Consider the following 19,970-nt stretch of genomic DNA (forward strand, 5'->3'; position numbering starts at 1 on the left):
TCAGTGCCTCTCTCCACGACACCACTACACTCTGAAAGTGCAGAAAATGAATTATGTAGAGCAACAGACTGTGCAATATGCCTTTTATCCACAACTCCAAGTCTACCAGATCCTACAGTAATCCATCTGCCATTCCTAGTATGTCTCTGCGGCAGTGGCTTTGCAGCAGTTCCAGCCTGAGTTTGTTTACCAGATAATTTACAAATCTCAGACTTCAAAAATACAATCTCCTGCCGCAAAATAGAGAACTGTCTACAGATTAGACAACAACCAAACCTCCAAAAAGTGGAACGTGAAACAAATGCAAAGCAACTATTACACTGAACTAAGTCTGCCATTCCAATGAGGTGAATAATTTAAATCAAACAAACCTTAACTTTTTATTTATCCTCCTGAATACCTCAGATTACCTCCAGCTTATCTCCAGAATATCTCCAACCACACACACACTTAGAAGCAACACTTAGATGAAGCAACCAAGCTCTATTAGCCAAGCTAATGACAACTACCCTTATATACTCCTAAAATCACCTCCCACTAGGAATGTTTAACACCTGGGTAGGCCTCTGCTTATTAGCAAACAATAGCTAATTTAAATAGCAATCAATAGCAAGTAGCTACCTAATCCAATCAAATGCCTTATAATTACCAACAGGAAATCAAACCTTGTGCAGTCAGTAACCTTTTCCTACAGATGAATCTTACCTGTAACAGTAAAAAAGAACTCTTAGCACAGCTCTTAGACAGTTGAAGCTTCTGTAAAACTCTCCAGAATATCTCCAACCACACACACACTTAGAAGCAACACTTAGATGAAGCAACCAAGCTCTATCTTATCCACTCTTGCACTTCTGGATTCAGTCCATTGTAGAACTGTTCTAACATTAGCTGTATTATCTCTTCTCCAGTGTTAACTTGGCTTGCTTGGAACCAGGCTATGGATGCCCGCTGCATATGGCATGCCCATTCGGTGTGGGAATCTCTCTCTTGCCTCTTTGTATCCCTGAAGTGTCTCCTGCATGCTTAGGAAGTGATGGCATATCTTGCCAATATCACCTCCTTCACCCGTGCATAGACCCGTGCTTTCTTCATCAGGTGGAGCTCTGTAGGCTTCTGCTGCTCTGCCCAAAAGCTTAGCAGCCAGGATTTGCACCCAATCTGCTGGGCGTACTTGATACAATCGGCACTGCCGCTCAAAGTCCTGTAGGAAGCCATCTATTTCTTCATCACTTTCCACAAACTTTTTAAAAGCATAATGGGAAACCTTTTGTTTTACCTCCGGTGCCTGTGTGGTAGCTGGCAGTCTCTCCAAGGTGCGCTGTTCAGCAAGCTGGAGTTGGTTCTCCCTGTCTTCCTGTGCTGTGATGTAGGCATCTACCTGGGCGAGGGTAGTGGTGATGATTTCCCTTGGGGGGGAAGGTTCTCTCCATAGAATTTCACTTCCCAATTTCCCGATTTCATTTCACTTCCCGATCAAATTCTGTTTCCATGTTTACAGGTGCTTTGTTGCAGGACTGGTCTCCCTCTAATAGTTCTGCTATAATTGTAGCTTTAGTTTTGTTGCTGGCTATGTGCACTCGTGCTTCCAGCAACTCTTTCAATGTTGTTCGTTTCCATTCACGGTTTCATTCGTATCACCAAACTGCATACGAACCGCTGCTTGCGTAGGAACTGCTGCTTCACGATTCCATTCGTATGACCGGACACATATGAACGCTGTTTCCTTTTGCTGCGAGGCTTGTATCCCGCCGCTTGCCACCAGTTGTATTGGAGCTCCAATACCGAACATAGGTAACACTTCCCCCTCAGCAACTAGACGACATATAGTTCTGGGAGTCAACTGATTTTATTTTGGCCACACATGGCTTTTACGCACAAACCCATACAATATTACAGGGCTTTTCTTCCCAGGATTCTATGTGCCTGAGAGATAACTGTGAGAAAAAGCTATAACTTAATTATCTCTCAGCTACAGAAAAATCTACAATATCTTAAAACACCCCAAAAATACATTTTAATAACTTCAGAACCTCGCAAAAGACTGAATAGCTTGGATGTAAACGCACACTTTGTCGAAATATCACTCCGATCCCTTCATTGGTTTGAAAACACCATTCAAATGAAGTTTTGACTGGTCAGACATGTGGTGATGCCCCAAAACAGTTCCAGAGAAAATGAGGCAGCGCCGGTCATCTTTCGTGGATTCTCGCATGAACACTGACGAATGCTCCCCCTGGCTGTTAGGATATGAATGCTACCCCTGTTCAGTAGCTTATGCCTCCCGAACGCCATTCTCATAACTGTTCAGGAAGTTGGATGGGCAGCGGTACCAGTTTCCCGGGTGTTCGCGGGGACGTGTATTCCGAAAATAGTTCCACGCTGTCGACGACCATGTACCCGCTGTCCGCGTTCGGGAGACAAAATGGCCGCCAATTGTTTGAACCGTGCATTTGGTTATACGAACGGTGGCCACACAAGGAAAACACTTGCACTAATAACCAATTTGTGGTTAACAACCAGAGGTGGTCGGTAATTAAAAGGTATGAACAAAGGGACCACACAGAGTTGGTTCGGTAAAAGAACAGGGGTGTATGGACAGCCGAACAAAAAGGAATAAAAGTGTACCTAGAGCATACATTCCGCTACACTCGCTATCTATTATTCTCTCCAACACACTCTTTGTATCTATCACTCTCTCTGTTTTACTCTTTCACTCTCTGTCTCACCCACTCTTTGAGTGTCACGCGCACATGCTTGCTCTCTCCGTGACTCCCACACTCTCTCTCTTTCACAATCAATTTAATGTTTTCTATCTCCAGCAATCATTCTATATCTTCCTCTCCCACTTGCTGTTTCTTGTTTCTTAATTTGTCTCCCACACTCACTCTTTGAGTGTTACACTTGCACGTTTTCTATTCTACATGCTAATGCTTTGTCTTTTCCCACATATTTACACTCACTCTAGTTCTCTCTTGCACTGGCTCTTTGTCTGTCCTAGATACTCATTCTTTCTTATCTTGCTCTCCCTATCACACTCTCTCTCCCACACATTCATTCAAACTCCGACTCCCACACTCACTGTCTCTCTCTATCCCACACACTTACTCTGGTGCAAGGATTTCTGGGTACACAGGCGTAGATGAATTTGGCACCCCCACCCCCGCACCCGAAAGCATCTTCACCTGTGTGCCTCTTAACCCTTTTGTTTCTTATTCCCTTTTTAAAATGTTTTACCCCTTTAGTTTATCTTATCCCCTATTTTTGCCCATTGTGTGTCTTACACCTTCCTGGTGTATTTTTTATAACCACTCTTTGTGTGTTTCTCTTTTATCACCAGCCTGTCTATCTCCCCCCAGCTCCTCTGTGTCTCTATTTCCTCTTCTTCCGCCCATCGGTGTCTCTTCGACCCCCAGCCCCTTTATATTTCCACCCACAGCCCCTTATATGTGTCGCTTTCATCCCCAACCCCTCTGTGAATTTTCTGACCCCCCAGGCCCATCTGTGCGTCGTTCTCCCTCCTCAGGCCCCCTTGTGTGCCATCCCCCCTGTCTTTTAGTGACCCCCATTCCCCTTAATGTTTCTCTCCCTTCTCTTTTAGTTGTCCCCCCCCACCCCAGTATTCATTTACCCTTCCATCCCCTTTACTTTAGTGCCGCTCCCTTAATGTTCCTCTCTCTCCCTCCCAGTGTTCCCCTCACCTCCATATTTTTAGTGTTCTTACTCCTCCCCTGTCCCAGTGTTCTTTCCACACTCACTGTCTCTCTCCCACACATTCAAATGCTGACTCACACACTCACTGTCTGTCTGTCTCTCTCCCACACACTCACTCACTGAGTGTCACTCTTAAACTCTCTTTGTATCTTACATTGTGCTTTTATTTAAACACATTTTAAAACCAAATGTAGCAAAACTAAAACAAATTTATAAAATAAAAATCAATGGAATAATACAAGTGAGGCACAATAAAACAAAATACGTGACAAGAAATCATAAGAAAGAGACTGTGCAGCAAGCACCCCCTCCCCCTCCACTGCAGCCCCAGCAGTATAGAAATCCAGAAACACAAGCAGATAGGAGGTTTGTGTAACCAGAATTATTTGTGCTGGTACCAAGGTGCGATCCAGGTTTAATGAAGGATAGTTTTAGTACAGCAAACATTTTGTGCCCTTTATTAATCAGGTCTTCTGACACAATGCATTGATAAAGGGTAAAAGCCCCAAACGTTTGCTGTACTAAGACTGTCCTTCATTAAACCTGGATCGCACCTTGGTACCAGCACAAATAATTCTGGTTACGAAAAACCTTCTTTCTTCGCTTGTGTTTCTGTGAATAATAAACGTCCAAAAATGTAAAAGTCCAGATAAGGGTTTACCGGATGCATTTTGACAAAGGCCTTTTCAAAATAAATAAACTATATCTGTATATATTTTATAGAGTACTTTTAAGGTTCTTGCTCTAGGTCGTGCAAGTAAAATATTTTATCTCTCTGGCAATTTCTTTTAAACTACACCATTGGATATTCCTTTTCTTATCTTTACATATCAAGCTGATATTTGGAGAGGAGATTATAGATTCCGCTTTACTACGCTCCATTATATATTCACTTGTGTGAATTATTACACTAGTATTTCTTTTTTATTTGTATTAAGTAACATGTATGTCCCAGTGTACAGTGCTGCAGTATTTGTTGGCGCTTTTTAAATAATAATAATGACAAGATACACATTTATTCATGTATGTAGGCCATTCGTGTAACTCCGTAGATCTTTTAAAGTTAGGTACTTATTAATCTTTAGTTTGCAAGATATAGTTGCAAAGTAGTGGGAATCCTTGCTTTTGTTTGGTTAACAGCAGCTGAGTTTTTTAATTTATTATAGTGAGCACCTTAACTCTTTTCTGTTTTAGATTTATTGGTATTGTGCACTCTTTTGTGACAATTAAGGTAGCCTTTCCGAGAAAAACATTTCCCACATTCAGAACATGCAAATGGTTTCCCTATTGTGTGAATCCTCATGTGGCTATCACGTTTGGTTTTATGACTGAAACATTTCCCACATTCAGAACATGAAAATGGTTTCTCTCCTGTGTGAATCATGAGATGTTTATTTAAGTTGCCTTTCAGATTAAAACATTTCCCACACTCAGAGCAGGAGAAAGGTTTCTCTCCACTATGAATCCATTGATGCGCAATAACTGATTTTTTCTGTCTGAAACATTTCCCACACTCAGAGCAGGAGAAAGGATTCTCCTTACTATGAATCTGTTCATGGGCAATAAGCTTTGATTTATGATTGAAACGTTTCCCACATTCAGAACACGAATATGGTTTTTCTCCTGTGTGAATCCTGAGATGTGTATAAAAGTTGCTTTCTTGAGTGAAACATTTACCACATTCAGAACATGAATATGGTTTCTCTACGGTGTGATTCCTCATGTGGCTATCACGTTTGTTTTTACGACTGAAACATTTCCCACATTCAGAACATGAAAATGGTTTCTCTCCTGTGTGAATCATGAGATGTTTATTTAAGTTGCCTTTCAGATTAAAACATTTCCCACACTCAGAGCATGAGAAAGGTTTCTCTCCACTATGAATCAGTTGATGCGCAATAACAGATTTTTTCTGTCTGAAACATTTCCCACACTCAGAGCAGGAGAAAGGATTCTCCTTACTATGAATCTGTTCATGGGCAATAAGCTTTGATTTATGATTGAAACATTTCCCACATTCAGAACATGAATATGGTTTTTCTCCTGTGTGGCTCCTCAAATGAAGTATAAGAGCTGAAATGGTTTTAAAGCATTTGTCACATTCAGAACAAGAATGTTTTAGTTTTTTCTTTTCTCCACTGTGAACGATATGTTGTTTGGGAAGAGATTTTGCCTGAATCTGTTTTTCATGTTCGATAAGGGAACATGATTTAGATGCTTCGCGAGTATTGTAAAATCCAATAATGTGTGATTTTGATTGAAAGCACTGATGTCCCATGAAGTTTGTTTTACAGGTGAATGTTTCCCCGCATTCAGAACAAGTCACTTTCTTTCCTTTACGGAATCTTTGATATTTTATTTGATTTAAATTTGTGGGTGAAATTGTATGACCATCAAAGTTATTGGGATCCATTTTGTATTGTCTCACAGGATCACAAGGAGAGATTTGAATGTCCACATCACCGAGACTTCCTTCTTCACACAAGGCTGAATCCTCCGTAACAGGAGTAAATGGACATTCTGTCTGTGTAAGTTCTGTGGGTGTATAAATGTCAGTGACTGTGACGCTTCCTTCGTCACATAGGGCTGGTTCTTCCTTAATATGTGTGGATGGATAACATATATGTTCTGTATGGGAACACATGTCAGTGTGTGTGAGATTCCCTTCCTCACATACAGCTAGCTCATCCTGAATTTGTGTAGATGAATATTGTGTATGTTCTGTGAGTCTAATAATGTCAGTGTGTGTGAGATTTCCTTCTTCACACAAGGCTGGTTCCTCCTTCATATGTGTCGATAGATACTGTGTATGTTCTGCAGGTGTATAAATGTCAGCTTCTATGAGATTCCTTTTATTACATGAGACTGGATCCCCCTTAAGATGAGAAGATGGATATTCTGTCTGTTCTCCGTGTGTAATAAGGCTAGTGTCTGTGAGATTCCCTTTGTCACATAAGGCTGGTTCCTCCTTAATAGGTGTGGATTGATAATGTATATGTTCTATGAGTGTAGAAATTTCAGCGTTTGTGAGATTCCCTTCTTCACATGAGACTGGATCATCATTAATATGAGTAGATGGATATTCTGTCTGTTCTCTGGGTGTATACATGTCAGTGTCTGTGAGATTCCCTTCTTCACATGAGATTGGATCATCATTAATATTAGAAGATGGATATTCTGTCTGTTCTGTGGGTGTATACATGTCATTGTCTGTGAGGTTTTCCTCTTCACATGAGACTGGTTCCTCCTTAATATGAGTAGATGGATACTGTGTCTGTTCGGTGGGTGTACACATGTCAGTGTGTGTGAGATTCCCTTCTTCACATGAGGTTGGTTCCTCCTTAATATGAGTAGATGGATATTCCGTGTGTACTGTGGATTTTGTTTGTGAACATTCTTTCAGTGAGTAAATCTCTCCATCTGGTAGATTTCTTTCTTCATATAAAGCTGTTTCAGATATCACAGATTCACTTGGTCTCTTACTTAGTTCATTAAATGTCACAGAATTTCCTCCCTGATCATCTGCGACTCTACCTTCAGTCACACGATTCGCTGACAGAACATGGATGGGTAAATCATCCGCTTCACTTGTGTTTAGAGAGCCATCTGCTGGAAAGAAAACAAATAGAATTACAAACCTTCCTTTTATCTCATTGAGAGTTATGTAAATACACTACAAGGTAAATGATCCAGGAAGTGATGGTAAAATATTGAACAATGCTGTTTCAAGGTAACTGGTACATTTATTAAGAATTAGAACCTAACTTACAGTCTATAACAGAGGTAGGCAACCTTCGACACTCCATATTTTGTGGACTACATCTCTGTAATGGACACTGGTTAATTATGGTCTGATTCATTAGATATCACTTAATACAGTTTATTATTATGAGTGCCATTTTAGAATTATACCTCTAGGGGGGACTATTGAGCACCTTATTGAAGACTTTCATTGCCAAGTAGCCAAGATGCATGCCGGACTCCTCCATATGAAATGGCATACAGGGATTGGGTAAGGAAAGTCACATACTCAGTCCCTTTATAAGGTGAAGCCACATGCTGGAGAGCAGAACCATTTTTACCTGACTAGCAGAGAACACCTTGCAGCAGGCTGTCCAGTGGTTCTCCTTATGATCTGTGTTTGGCACCGATAAATATATTGTATCGCTGCTTATTATTAAGTTTAAATCATTGTAGTTTCATCAAATTATTATTTAGTGCTTTCATTAAACTAAACGCATATTTTAGGATAACAGTTTTGTGGCGAAACCAACCTCGCCACTGGGCCCTGGAGAAGCCTGTTTGCTAGCCTCCTACCTACTGACTATGGCCCCTGGGTTATTTGGGGCATATTGTACTGTATATTGCTGCTACTGGCCCTTTTAACAGCATCTATGGACATATTGGGACTTTTGGGACTACTGTCCCTTTAAGACTGTGAAACATATTCAAGTGTACTGCCTGTAATATTATATATGTATTTATAGATGTGTTAAGTTTATCCTGGGTGATTTGTATGCAGCATTCTGATTGTTCGGTAGAATCACTCCATTCAGTATATTGAGTGAAACTACCGAACAACCAGACCACCCAGGAATGAGTGTGCCTCCAATTACCGTTTGCAACAATGTTGCAAACGGGTAATTGGCAATCAGTGTAATGTATTCTTTGTCCTCTGGGTGGCCGCCATTCAGGAAACAAACACGTGGCGGCGGCCATCTTAAACTACCGAACAGCGGTGTTTTGCCGTCGAGTGTCTGGAACTAAAATCGGACACTTGACTAGGCAAACACCGCTGAGACCTCCATACTTCCAGAAATTCGTATGGAAACTACCGAATGACCCGCCGTTCGGTAGAAAGAGCCCCATAAACAAGGGAATTCATTCAAACCCTCTCCAGGCTCTATAACACAGGCAATTCGCCTGTTTTCATTCCCTTGTTTGTGACCGACCGCAGGGCCAAAATGCATGGAACTGTTTTCGGATACTTTACCCATGCGGTCGGTCAAATCTTTGGAACCCCATATCTCACGAACCATTCATCCGAATTACTTGAATTTTGGATATGTTGTCCCCCTGAATAAGGGCTATCCAGCGATGCTGGATTTAAAGGTGTACCCCCGGGTTTTGGGGTACATCCAGAACTTGGCTGAAAAAGTGTACCGGATAATTGAGTTTAATGTTATCTGAGGGGAGGGGATGTGTGGGCTGAACCATGTATGTGATTGGTTATTTTATGCCTCCCCCTGGGTGTGGCCTGTATGTAGATTAGTGTAATAAAAGCCAGGCTGGATGAGACAGTCCAGAGTTCCTGTTTTAACCTCAAAGTGACGTGTCGTCTCATTATTGGGGGAAGGATTTATTGTATGCTGTTCCAGTTGACTGCTAGGGGTACAAGTCTATTCGTATGGTTCCTATTCAATGGTCTACAGCATTCATACGCTTGGGAGAATTTAAAGGTTTCTTGGATTCGGTGATTATGGTGTCTGCCAGAGTGCTTGGAGCCCTCAGGAAGCACTAGGAGCATCCATTAACGGAGGTACCAAGTCGGGGTGCCAGGTGATCCGTTACATTGGTGGCAGCGGTGGGATGGCGTCCTAGTGCGAGGTAAAGCAGCTCGGAGACACAGTGCGTTTGGATTTACAATTGAGGGCAACGCTAGCAGTCGTGCAGCGCCCCTGGGAGCAGACAAGTATGGAAGGTTCTGGCTCTGGAGATGATTGGCTGGCCGAGGTGAGGCAGCGAGTGGCTGAGTATGGGGATGATATACCCATGGAGACACGCCGGGTGATCTGGAACCAGGTCATGGCCGAGCGAAACACAAGGCTGGACCGAGAATTCCGGTTGGCAAAAGAGAGGAAGTATGCTCAGCAGCAGGAGCGTTACAGCAGCCGGGTAGAGGCTGCATCCGAGGAGGTTAGCCGTCTTTCCCTGAGGCGGCGGGAGGAACCCGAAGTGGGGGTCCTCATAGACTGGTCCTGTGAGGAACCACAACAGGCAGGTAGAGATGGGACCAAGGTCACTCCACCGGGATGCTGGGCAGCCGGCCCAGATCCCCAGCAGCAACCAGAGTTGCCAGGTGGGGAAGCAGGTGGCCCTTACTCACAAATGTTGAGGGGCCTCACGGATTGGTCCTGGGAAGACCCACCAATGGCAGGTGGAGATGGGACTGCGGTCTCTCTACCGGCCCTACAGGGATGCTGGGCAGTCGGCCCAGATCCCCAGCGGCAGTGTGCGTTACAGGGAGCTGAAGGTGCCGTTCTGGCTCCCCAGCGGCAGTCTACGGTGCAGGGAGAGGAGCCTGTTATCCCCTCTCCCCAGCGGTTGAAGGTGTGTAAGGGAGAGGAGTTTGTTATTCCCTCTCCCCAGCGGCAGCACAGCTCACCAAGGGGAGACAGTAAGCCCCTCACCAGCGCAGATGGGACCGTGGTCTCTGCGCCCTGCCTACAGGGAGTACAGAGGGTCAGCCCTGCTCCCCAGCGGCTGAAAGTGTGTAAGGGAGAGGAGTTTGTTACCCCCTCTCCCCAGCAGCAGCTTAGCACACCAAGGGGAGACAGTAAGCCCCACACCAGCGCAGATGGGACCGTGGTCTCTGCGCCCAAGCTACAGGGAGCTGAAGGGGCCGTCCTCCCTCCCCAGCGGCAGTGTGATTTGTTGGGAATTGGGAGCCCAGTCTCCATTCCCCAGCGGCAGGCTGAGTTACAGGGGGCAGAGGTAGTTGGTCCTACCCCCCAGCAGCAGAGTGATATGCCGGGAAGGCAGTGTGAAGTGCAGGGAGAGGAGAGCAGCGTCCTCCCTCCCCAGCGGAAGGCTGAGTTACAGGGGGCAGAGGTAGTTGGTCCTACCCCCCAGCAGCAGAGTGATATGCCGGGAAGGCAGTGTGAAGTGCAGGGAGAGGAGAGCAGCGTCCTCCCTCCCCAGCGGAAGGCTGAGTTACAGGGGGCAGAGGTAGTGGGTCCTACCCCCCAGCAGCAGCGTGATTTTTTGGGAATAGAGAGCCCAGTCTCTATTCCCCAGCAGCAGGACACTGAATTGGGAAGAGAGACAGTCGGTCTCCCTCCACAAAGACTGAAAGTAGGCATGGGAGAGGAGATTGTTACCACCTCTCCCCAGCGGCAGATCATCAATGGGCAGAGTGTTCTAATGGGAGAGGAGCTGGTTACCACCTCTCCCCAGCGGCAGCTTAATGTACCAGGGGGAGACTGTAAGCCCCACACCTGTGCAGATGGGACCGTGGTCTCTGCACTTCCAGCACAGGGGGTAGGGACGGTCGGTCCTGCCCCCCCACAACAGGGCTGTTTAGCCAAAGGGGAGACAGTCTGTCTCCAGCAGCAGAGCTGTGTAACTAAAGGGGAGACAGTCGGTCTCCAGCAGCAGAGCTGTGTAACTCAAGGGGAGACAGTCGGTCTCCAGCAGCAGAGCGGTGTAACTCAAGGGGAGACAGTCGGTCTCCAGCAGCAGAGCTGCGCAGCTAAAGGGGAGACAGTCGGTCTCCAGCAACCAGGCTCCAACCAGACTACTCCTGTAGTAGTGCTGGCACCAGGGCAGAGTACCGCTGGTCTCTGCCCACTCAGCAACCCACCAAAACAGCCTACCAGTCCCCCACACAGCCGGGGTGAGGCACCTGGACCTGGACAAGTTTTTCCATTACTCAGGTGTAGTAACCATTCATTGTGGGTGGACTGTACTGCTTTTTCTGTTTTGTGGGTGGGCTGCTGGACTAACAAGGGCACTGACCGGCAAGAGGTCAGGTACCCTGTTAGTATGTTTGGAAAAGGGGAGAAATGTGGCGAAACCAACCTCGCCACTGGGCCCTGGAGAAGCCTGTTTGCTAGCCTCCTACCTACTGACTATGGCCCCTGGGTTATTTGGGGCATATTGTACTGTATATTGCTGCTACTGGCCCTTTTAACAGCATCTATGGACATATTGGGACTTTTGGGACTACTGTCCCTTTAAGACTGTGAAACATATTCAAGTGTACTGCCTGTAATATTATATATGTATTTATAGATGTGTTAAGTTTATCCTGGGTGATTTGTATGCAGCATTCTGATTGTTCGGTAGAATCACTCCATTCAGTATATTGAGTGAAACTACCGAACAACCAGACCACCCAGGAATGAGTGTGCCTCCAATTACCGTTTGCAACAATGTTGCAAACGGGTAATTGGCAATCAGTGTAATGTATTCTTTGTCCTCTGGGTGGCCGCCATTCAGGAAACAAACACGTGGCGGCGGCCATCTTAAACTACCGAACAGCGGTGTTTTGCCGTCGAGTGTCTGGAACTAAAATCGGACACTTGACTAGGCAAACACCGCTGAGACCTCCATACTTCCAGAAATTCGTATGGAAACTACCGAATGACCCGCCGTTCGGTAGAAAGAGCCCCATAAACAAGGGAATTCATTCAAACCCTCTCCAGGCTCTATAACACAGGCAATTCGCCTGTTTTCATTCCCTTGTTTGTGACCGACCGCAGGGCCAAAATGCATGGAACTGTTTTCGGATACTTTACCCATGCGGTCGGTCAAATCTTTGGAACCCCATATCTCACGAACCATTCATCCGAATTACTTGAATTTTGGATATGTTGTCCCCCTGAATAAGGGCTATCCAGCGATGCTGGATTTAAAGGTGTACCCCCGGGTTTTGGGGTACATCCAGAACTTGGCTGAAAAAGTGTACCGGATAATTGAGTTTAATGTTATCTGAGGGGAGGGGATGTGTGGGCTGAACCATGTATGTGATTGGTTATTTTATGCCTCCCCCTGGGTGTGGCCTGTATGTAGATTAGTGTAATAAAAGCCAGGCTGGATGAGACAGTCCAGAGTTCCTGTTTTAACCTCAAAGTGACGTGTCGTCTCATTATTGGGGGAAGGATTTATTGTATGCTGTTCCAGTTGACTGCTAGGGGTACAAGTCTATTCGTATGGTTCCTATTCAATGGTCTACAGCATTCATACGCTTGGGAGAATTTAAAGGTTTCTTGGATTCGGTGATTATGGTGTCTGCCAGAGTGCTTGGAGCCCTCAGGAAGCACTAGGAGCATCCATTAACGGAGGTACCAAGTCGGGGTGCCAGGTGATCCGTTACAAGTTTGATGGGGCAAAATCATTTTATTTCCTATACAATGGTTAATGTGTATATAGCCGTGTGATGTTGGGACAATATAGTTCGGTTACCGAACAACCGCAGGAACCGGAGACCACCCTGGAGCTTGTTAAGCCTAATTGATACTTTGTATATAGGAGAAAACAAGGGGTTGGCTGCACTCACCTGAACATGCTTAAATGGGGTGCTACTGGGGGCCAATAAGTACAGTAAAAATGAAAATCCAGCGCACTCACTAATCTACTTAACAGCTACTTTGGTGCTGAACGATATTTCTAGTTTTATTAAAAACACCTAATCTAGGCAAATAATAATGGGGATTTAGTTACATTATATGATCATACATTGCATAAGCCTGCCACAATGTTAATGTACCCTGTGACGAGACCAATCTCGCCACATTGCATTGGAGAAGCCTGGTTGCCCGCCTGTTGCCTCTGGACTATGGCCCCATGTTAAAAAGCTTGATTTTCCCCTGCAAAGACATGAAAGCCGGGTCCTTCGGTACTTGCCCTATTTGAATAGTGATACCCCAGATAGCTATGCCATGGAGCCCATTCGTATAATGAAAGACTATGTGAAAGACTTTGGCTCCATGGCAATTGAACTGTATGTATGAGATCTGAGCGCCATTCAGTAATAATGTACGCTCAGATCTAAGCTATCTGGGGATATGTTGAATGTACCTGTTTTATGCAATGGCTGCAGTTATATATTTTTATGTATTTTATTGTCTTTTGCTGCCATGTGTTCAATGGAGTTTTGCCTCTGTCCTTGGAGATAATTGGATTACTTCCCAATTATCTCCAGGATAGAAGACTCTGTGGAACTGGTTTTGGGCAGAAAAGCCATGCTTCATTTGGTCACAAAGGACTACGATCTATCTTTTGAACCACTGGACCAATTTGTATGATTTTGACGTATGTTTGTATTTGGAGTATGCGGATTCTGAAAATTTAAGTGAATGTGAAGCATACTTTTAAAGTTATGAATAATATGGAAAACTGTATTTCTCTGCCTGTTATAATTACATTACCCATTGTGTAACGTAATTGTATCACAGGCAGAGGGGAGGATTTTGTGTGGAAGTGTCTGAGTGTATTGTACGTGTTTATTGGTTGTTTTCCAAAACCCTGTGGGTGGTACTAATGTGTATATAAGAACAATAAACCCACAGCTCTGTCTGTTCCTGCTTGACCCTCAAAACGGAGCCTTGTCTCGTTCTCGGGGGGGATTTATTGTATGCTGTTCCAGTTTGACTGCAAGGAGGGTAAACCTATTCATGTGGTTTTTCCTATTAAGCTGTTTACAGAATTCGTATAGTTCGGTTCAGCTGTTTACGGCATTCATATGCTTCTCCGGTTCGGTGGATTGGTGTCTACAATAGCTGTGCCTGTGTCTCTGGAAGGGGGAAGATCTACTAAACGGCTGTTAACCCCTTTTTATGCCTGGGGGTGCCGTTACATACCCCATCTTTAGCAGGTCCTACTATAACAGCCAAATATCTCCTAAATGAGCTACTTACTTGGGGAAATACTTCCATCTCAAATTATCTGTGGTACAAGGCTGAAAGGGGTCCTGAGATGAAGCACCTGTGACAGGGAGGGGTGCAGAACCAAGGAGCTGGCTATTTTGACTTTTTTGCCCATACCAGATATGGGACTTTTTCCAGCTTGCCCTCACTTTGGTGATCGAAGGACCGGAAGTGATACAGTCGCGCTGCGTCACATGACGGGCGAGACGTGCTGACACGGGCATGCCACGCCGGAAATGGGAAGAATTACAGCTATGTTAAGTCGAAGACTGATTTTAAATGGTACTTATTGCAACTGAGAGAGCACTTCAGCACTGAAGAAGACTTTAGCTAGAGTTGAAACGCGTCTTCTGATGGATACCTTTATTTATTGCTTTTTGGGACTTTCTTTTTTTTACTCTATTTGCGGTGTTTGTTTAGGCTATATGCCTTGTACATTTATTTTTATATTTTACACTGCTCCAATTGTCCCTTATTTTAACTGTAAACCCAATAAATTTCTGTTTCATCATATCTGATTCCTGTGCAGCTCTCCATTCAGGATGCCATTTTATCCTGGTCAGATACCCTCCTGCGCATCATAGAAACATAGACGGCTCTACCGTCTGTGAGTTTTATCCTATATAGGGGTTTACTATTTATATATACAGTTTGCACTATGTTTTATATTTTTGGGGTAGTATTTATTTCCTTTTTTAAAGTTGGCTTGTTGCTGAGGCGGAGAAGAACAGGGGAATGGTCACCATCCGGGGTAGCAGGGTGAACCATCTAACACCTACCCATGGCCCACGTCTGCCTCGACTGGGGCGCCAGAGACAAGAGTGTGGAAGTCGGGCTCATGGATGAACTACCCGCAGAAGTGCTGCTCGTCAATGACCTGGGCCACCTCATCTCCACCTATGTGCACCCCCAGACCCCAGAGGAGACCTACCCAGTGATGAGCAAGCAGCAAGCCCGCACCACCCAGCATGGCTCACACTCTGAGGCTCAGGTAGACACACATGCCCATCCCCATCTCCCCGCTCCACGTAATTGCCCCTGTAAGTGGGCCCCCCGGGCTAGTCCCCCTACCCTGGCCCCTTTTCTTTGGGATACCCGTGCCGAGTTTGGAAGGGAAGTAGTATCCGACCCTACCCTCCAGATGAATAGGGATAGGCTGGACACTGGTCAGGTGAAGAAAGATGGGGGAACAGTTTATCTGGGATCGGGGCTTGCTATACCGCATAGCGGAGAAAGGGACGTCAGGAACAGCTCCTACTACAACCAAAAAGCTGGTGGCAATATTACCAAAATAGTGCGTTATTACTGATGGTAAATCTGTAAATAAGCAAAGAAAAATATGTTGCAGATGGTATAAATTAGCCGTATATAGGAGGGGGTGGGGGGAAAGAACTCACATGGACCAGAGCCCTATCACCCCTGGCTCTGGGTTTGCAAGACCCCACTTGAGTGGGAAAATCCCACAATCTGTAGATGAAGGCTGTATGCTGGATACTATAAGGCCAAAACAATTACTTTAGAGAGCAATAAACTTGCTCTGGTGGTATAAAGCCTTGGTGGTATAATCCCCACCCAGAGATGTGTAGGAACCTGGATAGTTGTTTAACAGCAAAACAACAAATTGGATATGATGTTATAGACAATATATTTTATTTATATATCCACCCTGTTCCAAATTATTATGCAAATTATATTTTTCTCATTTACCTAAATAATTGATGTAAATAACAGTCAGCATAATTCTCATGTTATCAACTATTAAGAGTACAATTCAAATTTTATTGAACAAACCTCCTAATGATAACAGTATTTTTTTTAAACATAAAAAAAACTTACAATGCACTGTTCCAAATTATTACGCACAGTAAGTTTCAAAACACTTTATAGGTTGTAAAGAACTGAAAATTGTAATTTGTTGTGTTTGCAGCATATTTACTGAAATCAAAAGCTATTTCAATCAAACTTATAACAACATTTTAACTTTTTAAACATTTTAACAGGTCACGTTACATTTTAACATAGGAACCCTTATTTGATAGCAGCTTCACAAGTCTTGCATCCATTGAACGTGTGAGTTTTTGGACAGTTTCTGCTTGAATTTAAACATAGAAACATAGAATGTGACGGCAGATAAGAACCATTCGGCCCATCTAGTCTGCCCAGTTTTCTAAATACTTTCATTAGTCCCTGGCCTTACCTTATAGTTAGGATAGCCTTATGCCTATCCCACGCATGCTTAAACTCCTTTACTGTGTTAACCTCTACCACTTCAGCTGGAAGGCTATTCCATGCATCCACTACCCTCTCAGTAAAGTAAATTTGCTTGCAAGATGTAGAATAGTCTCCCAGAGCTGCTGTTTGGATGTAAACGGCCTCCCACCCTCATAGATCTTTTGCTTGAGGATGGAGTTTCCAAAGGTTCTCAATAAGATTGAGGTCAGGGGAGGATGGAGGACACACCATGACTTTCTCTCCTTTTATACCCATAGCAGCCATTGATGCAGAGGTATTCTTTGCAGCATAAGATGGTGCATTGTCATGCATGAAGATGATTTTATTCCGGATGTGGCGAAACCGACCTCGCCACGTGTCCTTGGAGGGGGCTGCTTGCCCGCCTCTTGCCTTTGGACTATGGACCAGACTTTATGTGAATGTGTTAACCCAGATAGCTATGCCATGGAGCCCATTCATGTAGTTAAAGACTTCGCCTCCATGTCAAGTGAACTGTGTGAATAGGATCTGCGCGCTATTCGGTAGTTTTGTGCGCTCAGATCCCAGCTATCTGGGGATATGTGAAATGTCTGTGTGTTATGTGTAAAAGGTGAATTTATGTATTTTAAAGTGTTTTACTGTCTTTGTGTCCCCATGTGCTCAATGGAGTCTGTCTCTGTGCTGGGAGGTAATTGGATTACTTCTCCAGGAGAGAAGGCTCTGTAAAACCGGTCTGTGCTGGAAAGCTAGGGGTTTTAAAAGATACTTTACTAACTTTTGAACCCCTGGTCTGATCCATGCCATTTTTTAATATGTTGTTCCCCTGAATGGATTGACTGTGGATATGTAATTTTATGTGAATGTGATGTATGGTTTTGAAGTTATAAATATTGTGTAAAAAGTATATTTTAAACTGTATGAATAATGGGATTATGTGTCACACTAAGGGGAGGGGATGTGTGGGTTGCACCCGTGATGCTATTGGATATTTTACACCTCCCCTGTGGGCGGTCTTATATGTGTGAGATGGAAATAAAAGCCAGTCTGGATGTGCCAGTCCAGAGTTCCTGTTTTACCCTCAAAGTGAAGTGTCGTCTCATTATTGGGGGAAGGATTTATTGCATGCTGTTCCAGTTGACTGCTAGGAGTGTAAGCCTATTCGTATGGTTCCTATTCAACGGTCTATAGCATTCCTATGCTGCATCGGTTCGGTGATTGTGGTGTCTGCCAGAGTGCTTGGAGTCCTCAGGAAGCACTAGGAGCATCCATTAATGGAGGTACCCAGTCGGGGTGCCAGGCGATCCGTTACATTGGTGGCAAGCGGTGGGATGGCGTCCTACTGCGAGGTAAAGCAGCTCAGAGACACTGTTTGGATTTACAAATTGAGGGCAACGCTAGCACTCGTGCAGCGCCCCTGGGAGCAGACAAGTATGGAAGGTTCTGGCTCTGGAGATGATTGGCTGGCCGAGGTAAGGCATCGAGTGGCCGAGTATGGGGATGATATACCCATGGAGACACGCCGGGTGATCTGGAACCAGGTCATGGCCGAGCGAAACACAAGGCTGGGCTGAGAATTCCGGCTGGCAAAAGAGAGGAAGTATGCTCAGCAGCAGGAGCGTTACAGCAGCCGAGTAGAGGCTTCATCCGAGGAGGTTAGCCGTCTTTCCCTGAGGCGGCAGGAGGAACCCGAAGTGGGGGTCCTCATAGACTGGTCCTGTGAAGAACCACAACAGGCAGGTAGAGATGGGACCAAGGTCTCTCCACCGGGCCCACCGGGATGCTGGGCAGCCGGCCCAGATCCCCAGCAGCAGCCAGAGTTGCCAGGTGGCCCTTACTCACAAATGTTGAGGGGCCTCACGGATTGGTCCTGGGAAGACCCACAGATGGCAGGTGGAGGTGGGACTGCGGTCTCTCTACCGGCCCTACAGGGATGCTGGGCAGTCGGCCCAGATCCCCAGCGGCAGTGTGCGTTACAGGGAGCTGAAGGTGCCATCCTTCATCCCCAGCGGCAGTGTGCATTACAGGGAGCTGAAGGTGCCATCCTTCCTCCCCAGCGGCAGAATTTTTTACCAGTAGGGGAGAGTCTCGTTCCCCCTCCCCAGCGGCAGCCCAGCTCACCAAGGGGAGACAGTAAGCCCCTCACCAGCGCAGAAGGGACCGTGGTCTCTGCGCCCTGCCTACAGGGAGTACAGAGGGTCAGCCCTGCTCCCCAGCGGCTGAAAGTGTGTAAGGGAGAGGAGTTTGTTACCCCCTCTCCCCAGCAGCAGCTTAGCACACCAAGGGGAGACAGTAAGCCCCACACCAGCGCAGATGGGACCGTGGTCTCTGCGCCCAAGTTACAGGGAGCTGAAGGGGCCGTCCTTGCTCCACAGCGGCAGTCTACGGTTAAGGGAGAGGAGTTTGTTACCCCCTCTCCCCAGCGGCAGCTTAGCCCACCAAGGGGAGACACTAAGTTCCCCACTGGCGCAGATGGAACCAGGGTCTCTGCGCCCAAGCTACAAGGAGTACGGACAGTCGGTCCTGCTTCCCAGCAGCAGCCTAGCCCACCAAGGGGAGATGTTAAGCCCCACAACGGTGTAGATGGGACCGTAGTCTCTGCATCTGCACCACCGGGGATAGGGACAGTCTGTCCTGTGTCCCAACAGCAAGCCAAGGTATTCCCCTCCAGGAAGGGGAGGCAGTCGGTTTTCCCCTCCAGCAGAGAGAGCGTCAGGGAGAGGAGCCTGTTACCCCCTCTCCCCAGCGGCAGCTTACAGTGCAGAGAGAGGAACTTGTTGCACCCTCTCTCCAGCGGCAGCCTAACCCACCAAGGGGAGATGTTACACCCCCAACGATGCAGATGGGACCGTAGTCTCTGCACTTGCAGCACAAGGGGTAAGGATGGTCGGTCCTCTCCCCCAGCCACAGAGCTGTGTACCCAGAGGGGAGACGGTCGGTCTCCCCCTCCCACAACCAGGCTCCAATCAGGCTACTTCAGTGGTAGCGTTGGCACCAGGGCAGAGTACCGCTGGTCTCTGCCCCCTCAGCAACCCACCAAGGCAGTCTACCAGCTCCCCGCACAGCCGTGATGAGGAACCTGGACCTGGACAAGCTGCTACTTTATCCAGGTGGAGTAAACATTTATTGTGGGTGGGAGGTACTGCTGTTTGTGCTTCGTGGGTGGGTTGCTGGACTAACCAGGGCACTGACCGGCAGGAGGTCAGATACCCTGTTAGTCTGGGGGGTAAAGGGGAGAAGTGTGGCGAAACCGACCTCGCCACGTGTCCTTGGAGGGGGCTGCTTGCCCGCCTCTTGCCTTTGGACTATGGACCAGACTTTATGTGAATGTGTTAACCCAGATAGCTATGCCATGGAGCCCATTCGTGTAGTTAAAGACTTCGCCTCCATGGCAAGTGAACT

At 45.9% G+C, this 19,970-nt stretch overlaps 1 protein-coding gene across 3 annotated transcripts in view; it reads right to left on the minus strand.

Annotated features, from left to right (window-relative positions):
- Window positions 1–4,095: 4,095 nt before the first annotated feature.
- LOC134575158 (gastrula zinc finger protein XlCGF48.2-like) overlaps window positions 4,096–19,970 on the minus strand; it is a 35,875-nt gene continuing 20,000 nt past the window's right edge. For 2 of the 3 annotated variants that reach the window (XM_063434378.1, XM_063434377.1), the window contains exon 5: window positions 4,096–7,320. In XM_063434378.1, the coding sequence (XP_063290448.1) occupies window positions 4,886–7,320 (2,435 nt within the window). In that variant the 3' untranslated portion in view covers window positions 4,096–4,885. The remainder of the gene's footprint in view (window positions 7,321–19,970) is intronic. The other variant, XM_063434379.1, reaches the window with a different exon arrangement.

The sequence above is a fragment of the Pelobates fuscus genome, chromosome 10, assembly GCF_036172605.1.
Source record: "Pelobates fuscus isolate aPelFus1 chromosome 10, aPelFus1.pri, whole genome shotgun sequence".
Classification (NCBI taxonomy): Eukaryota; Metazoa; Chordata; class Amphibia; order Anura; family Pelobatidae; genus Pelobates; species Pelobates fuscus.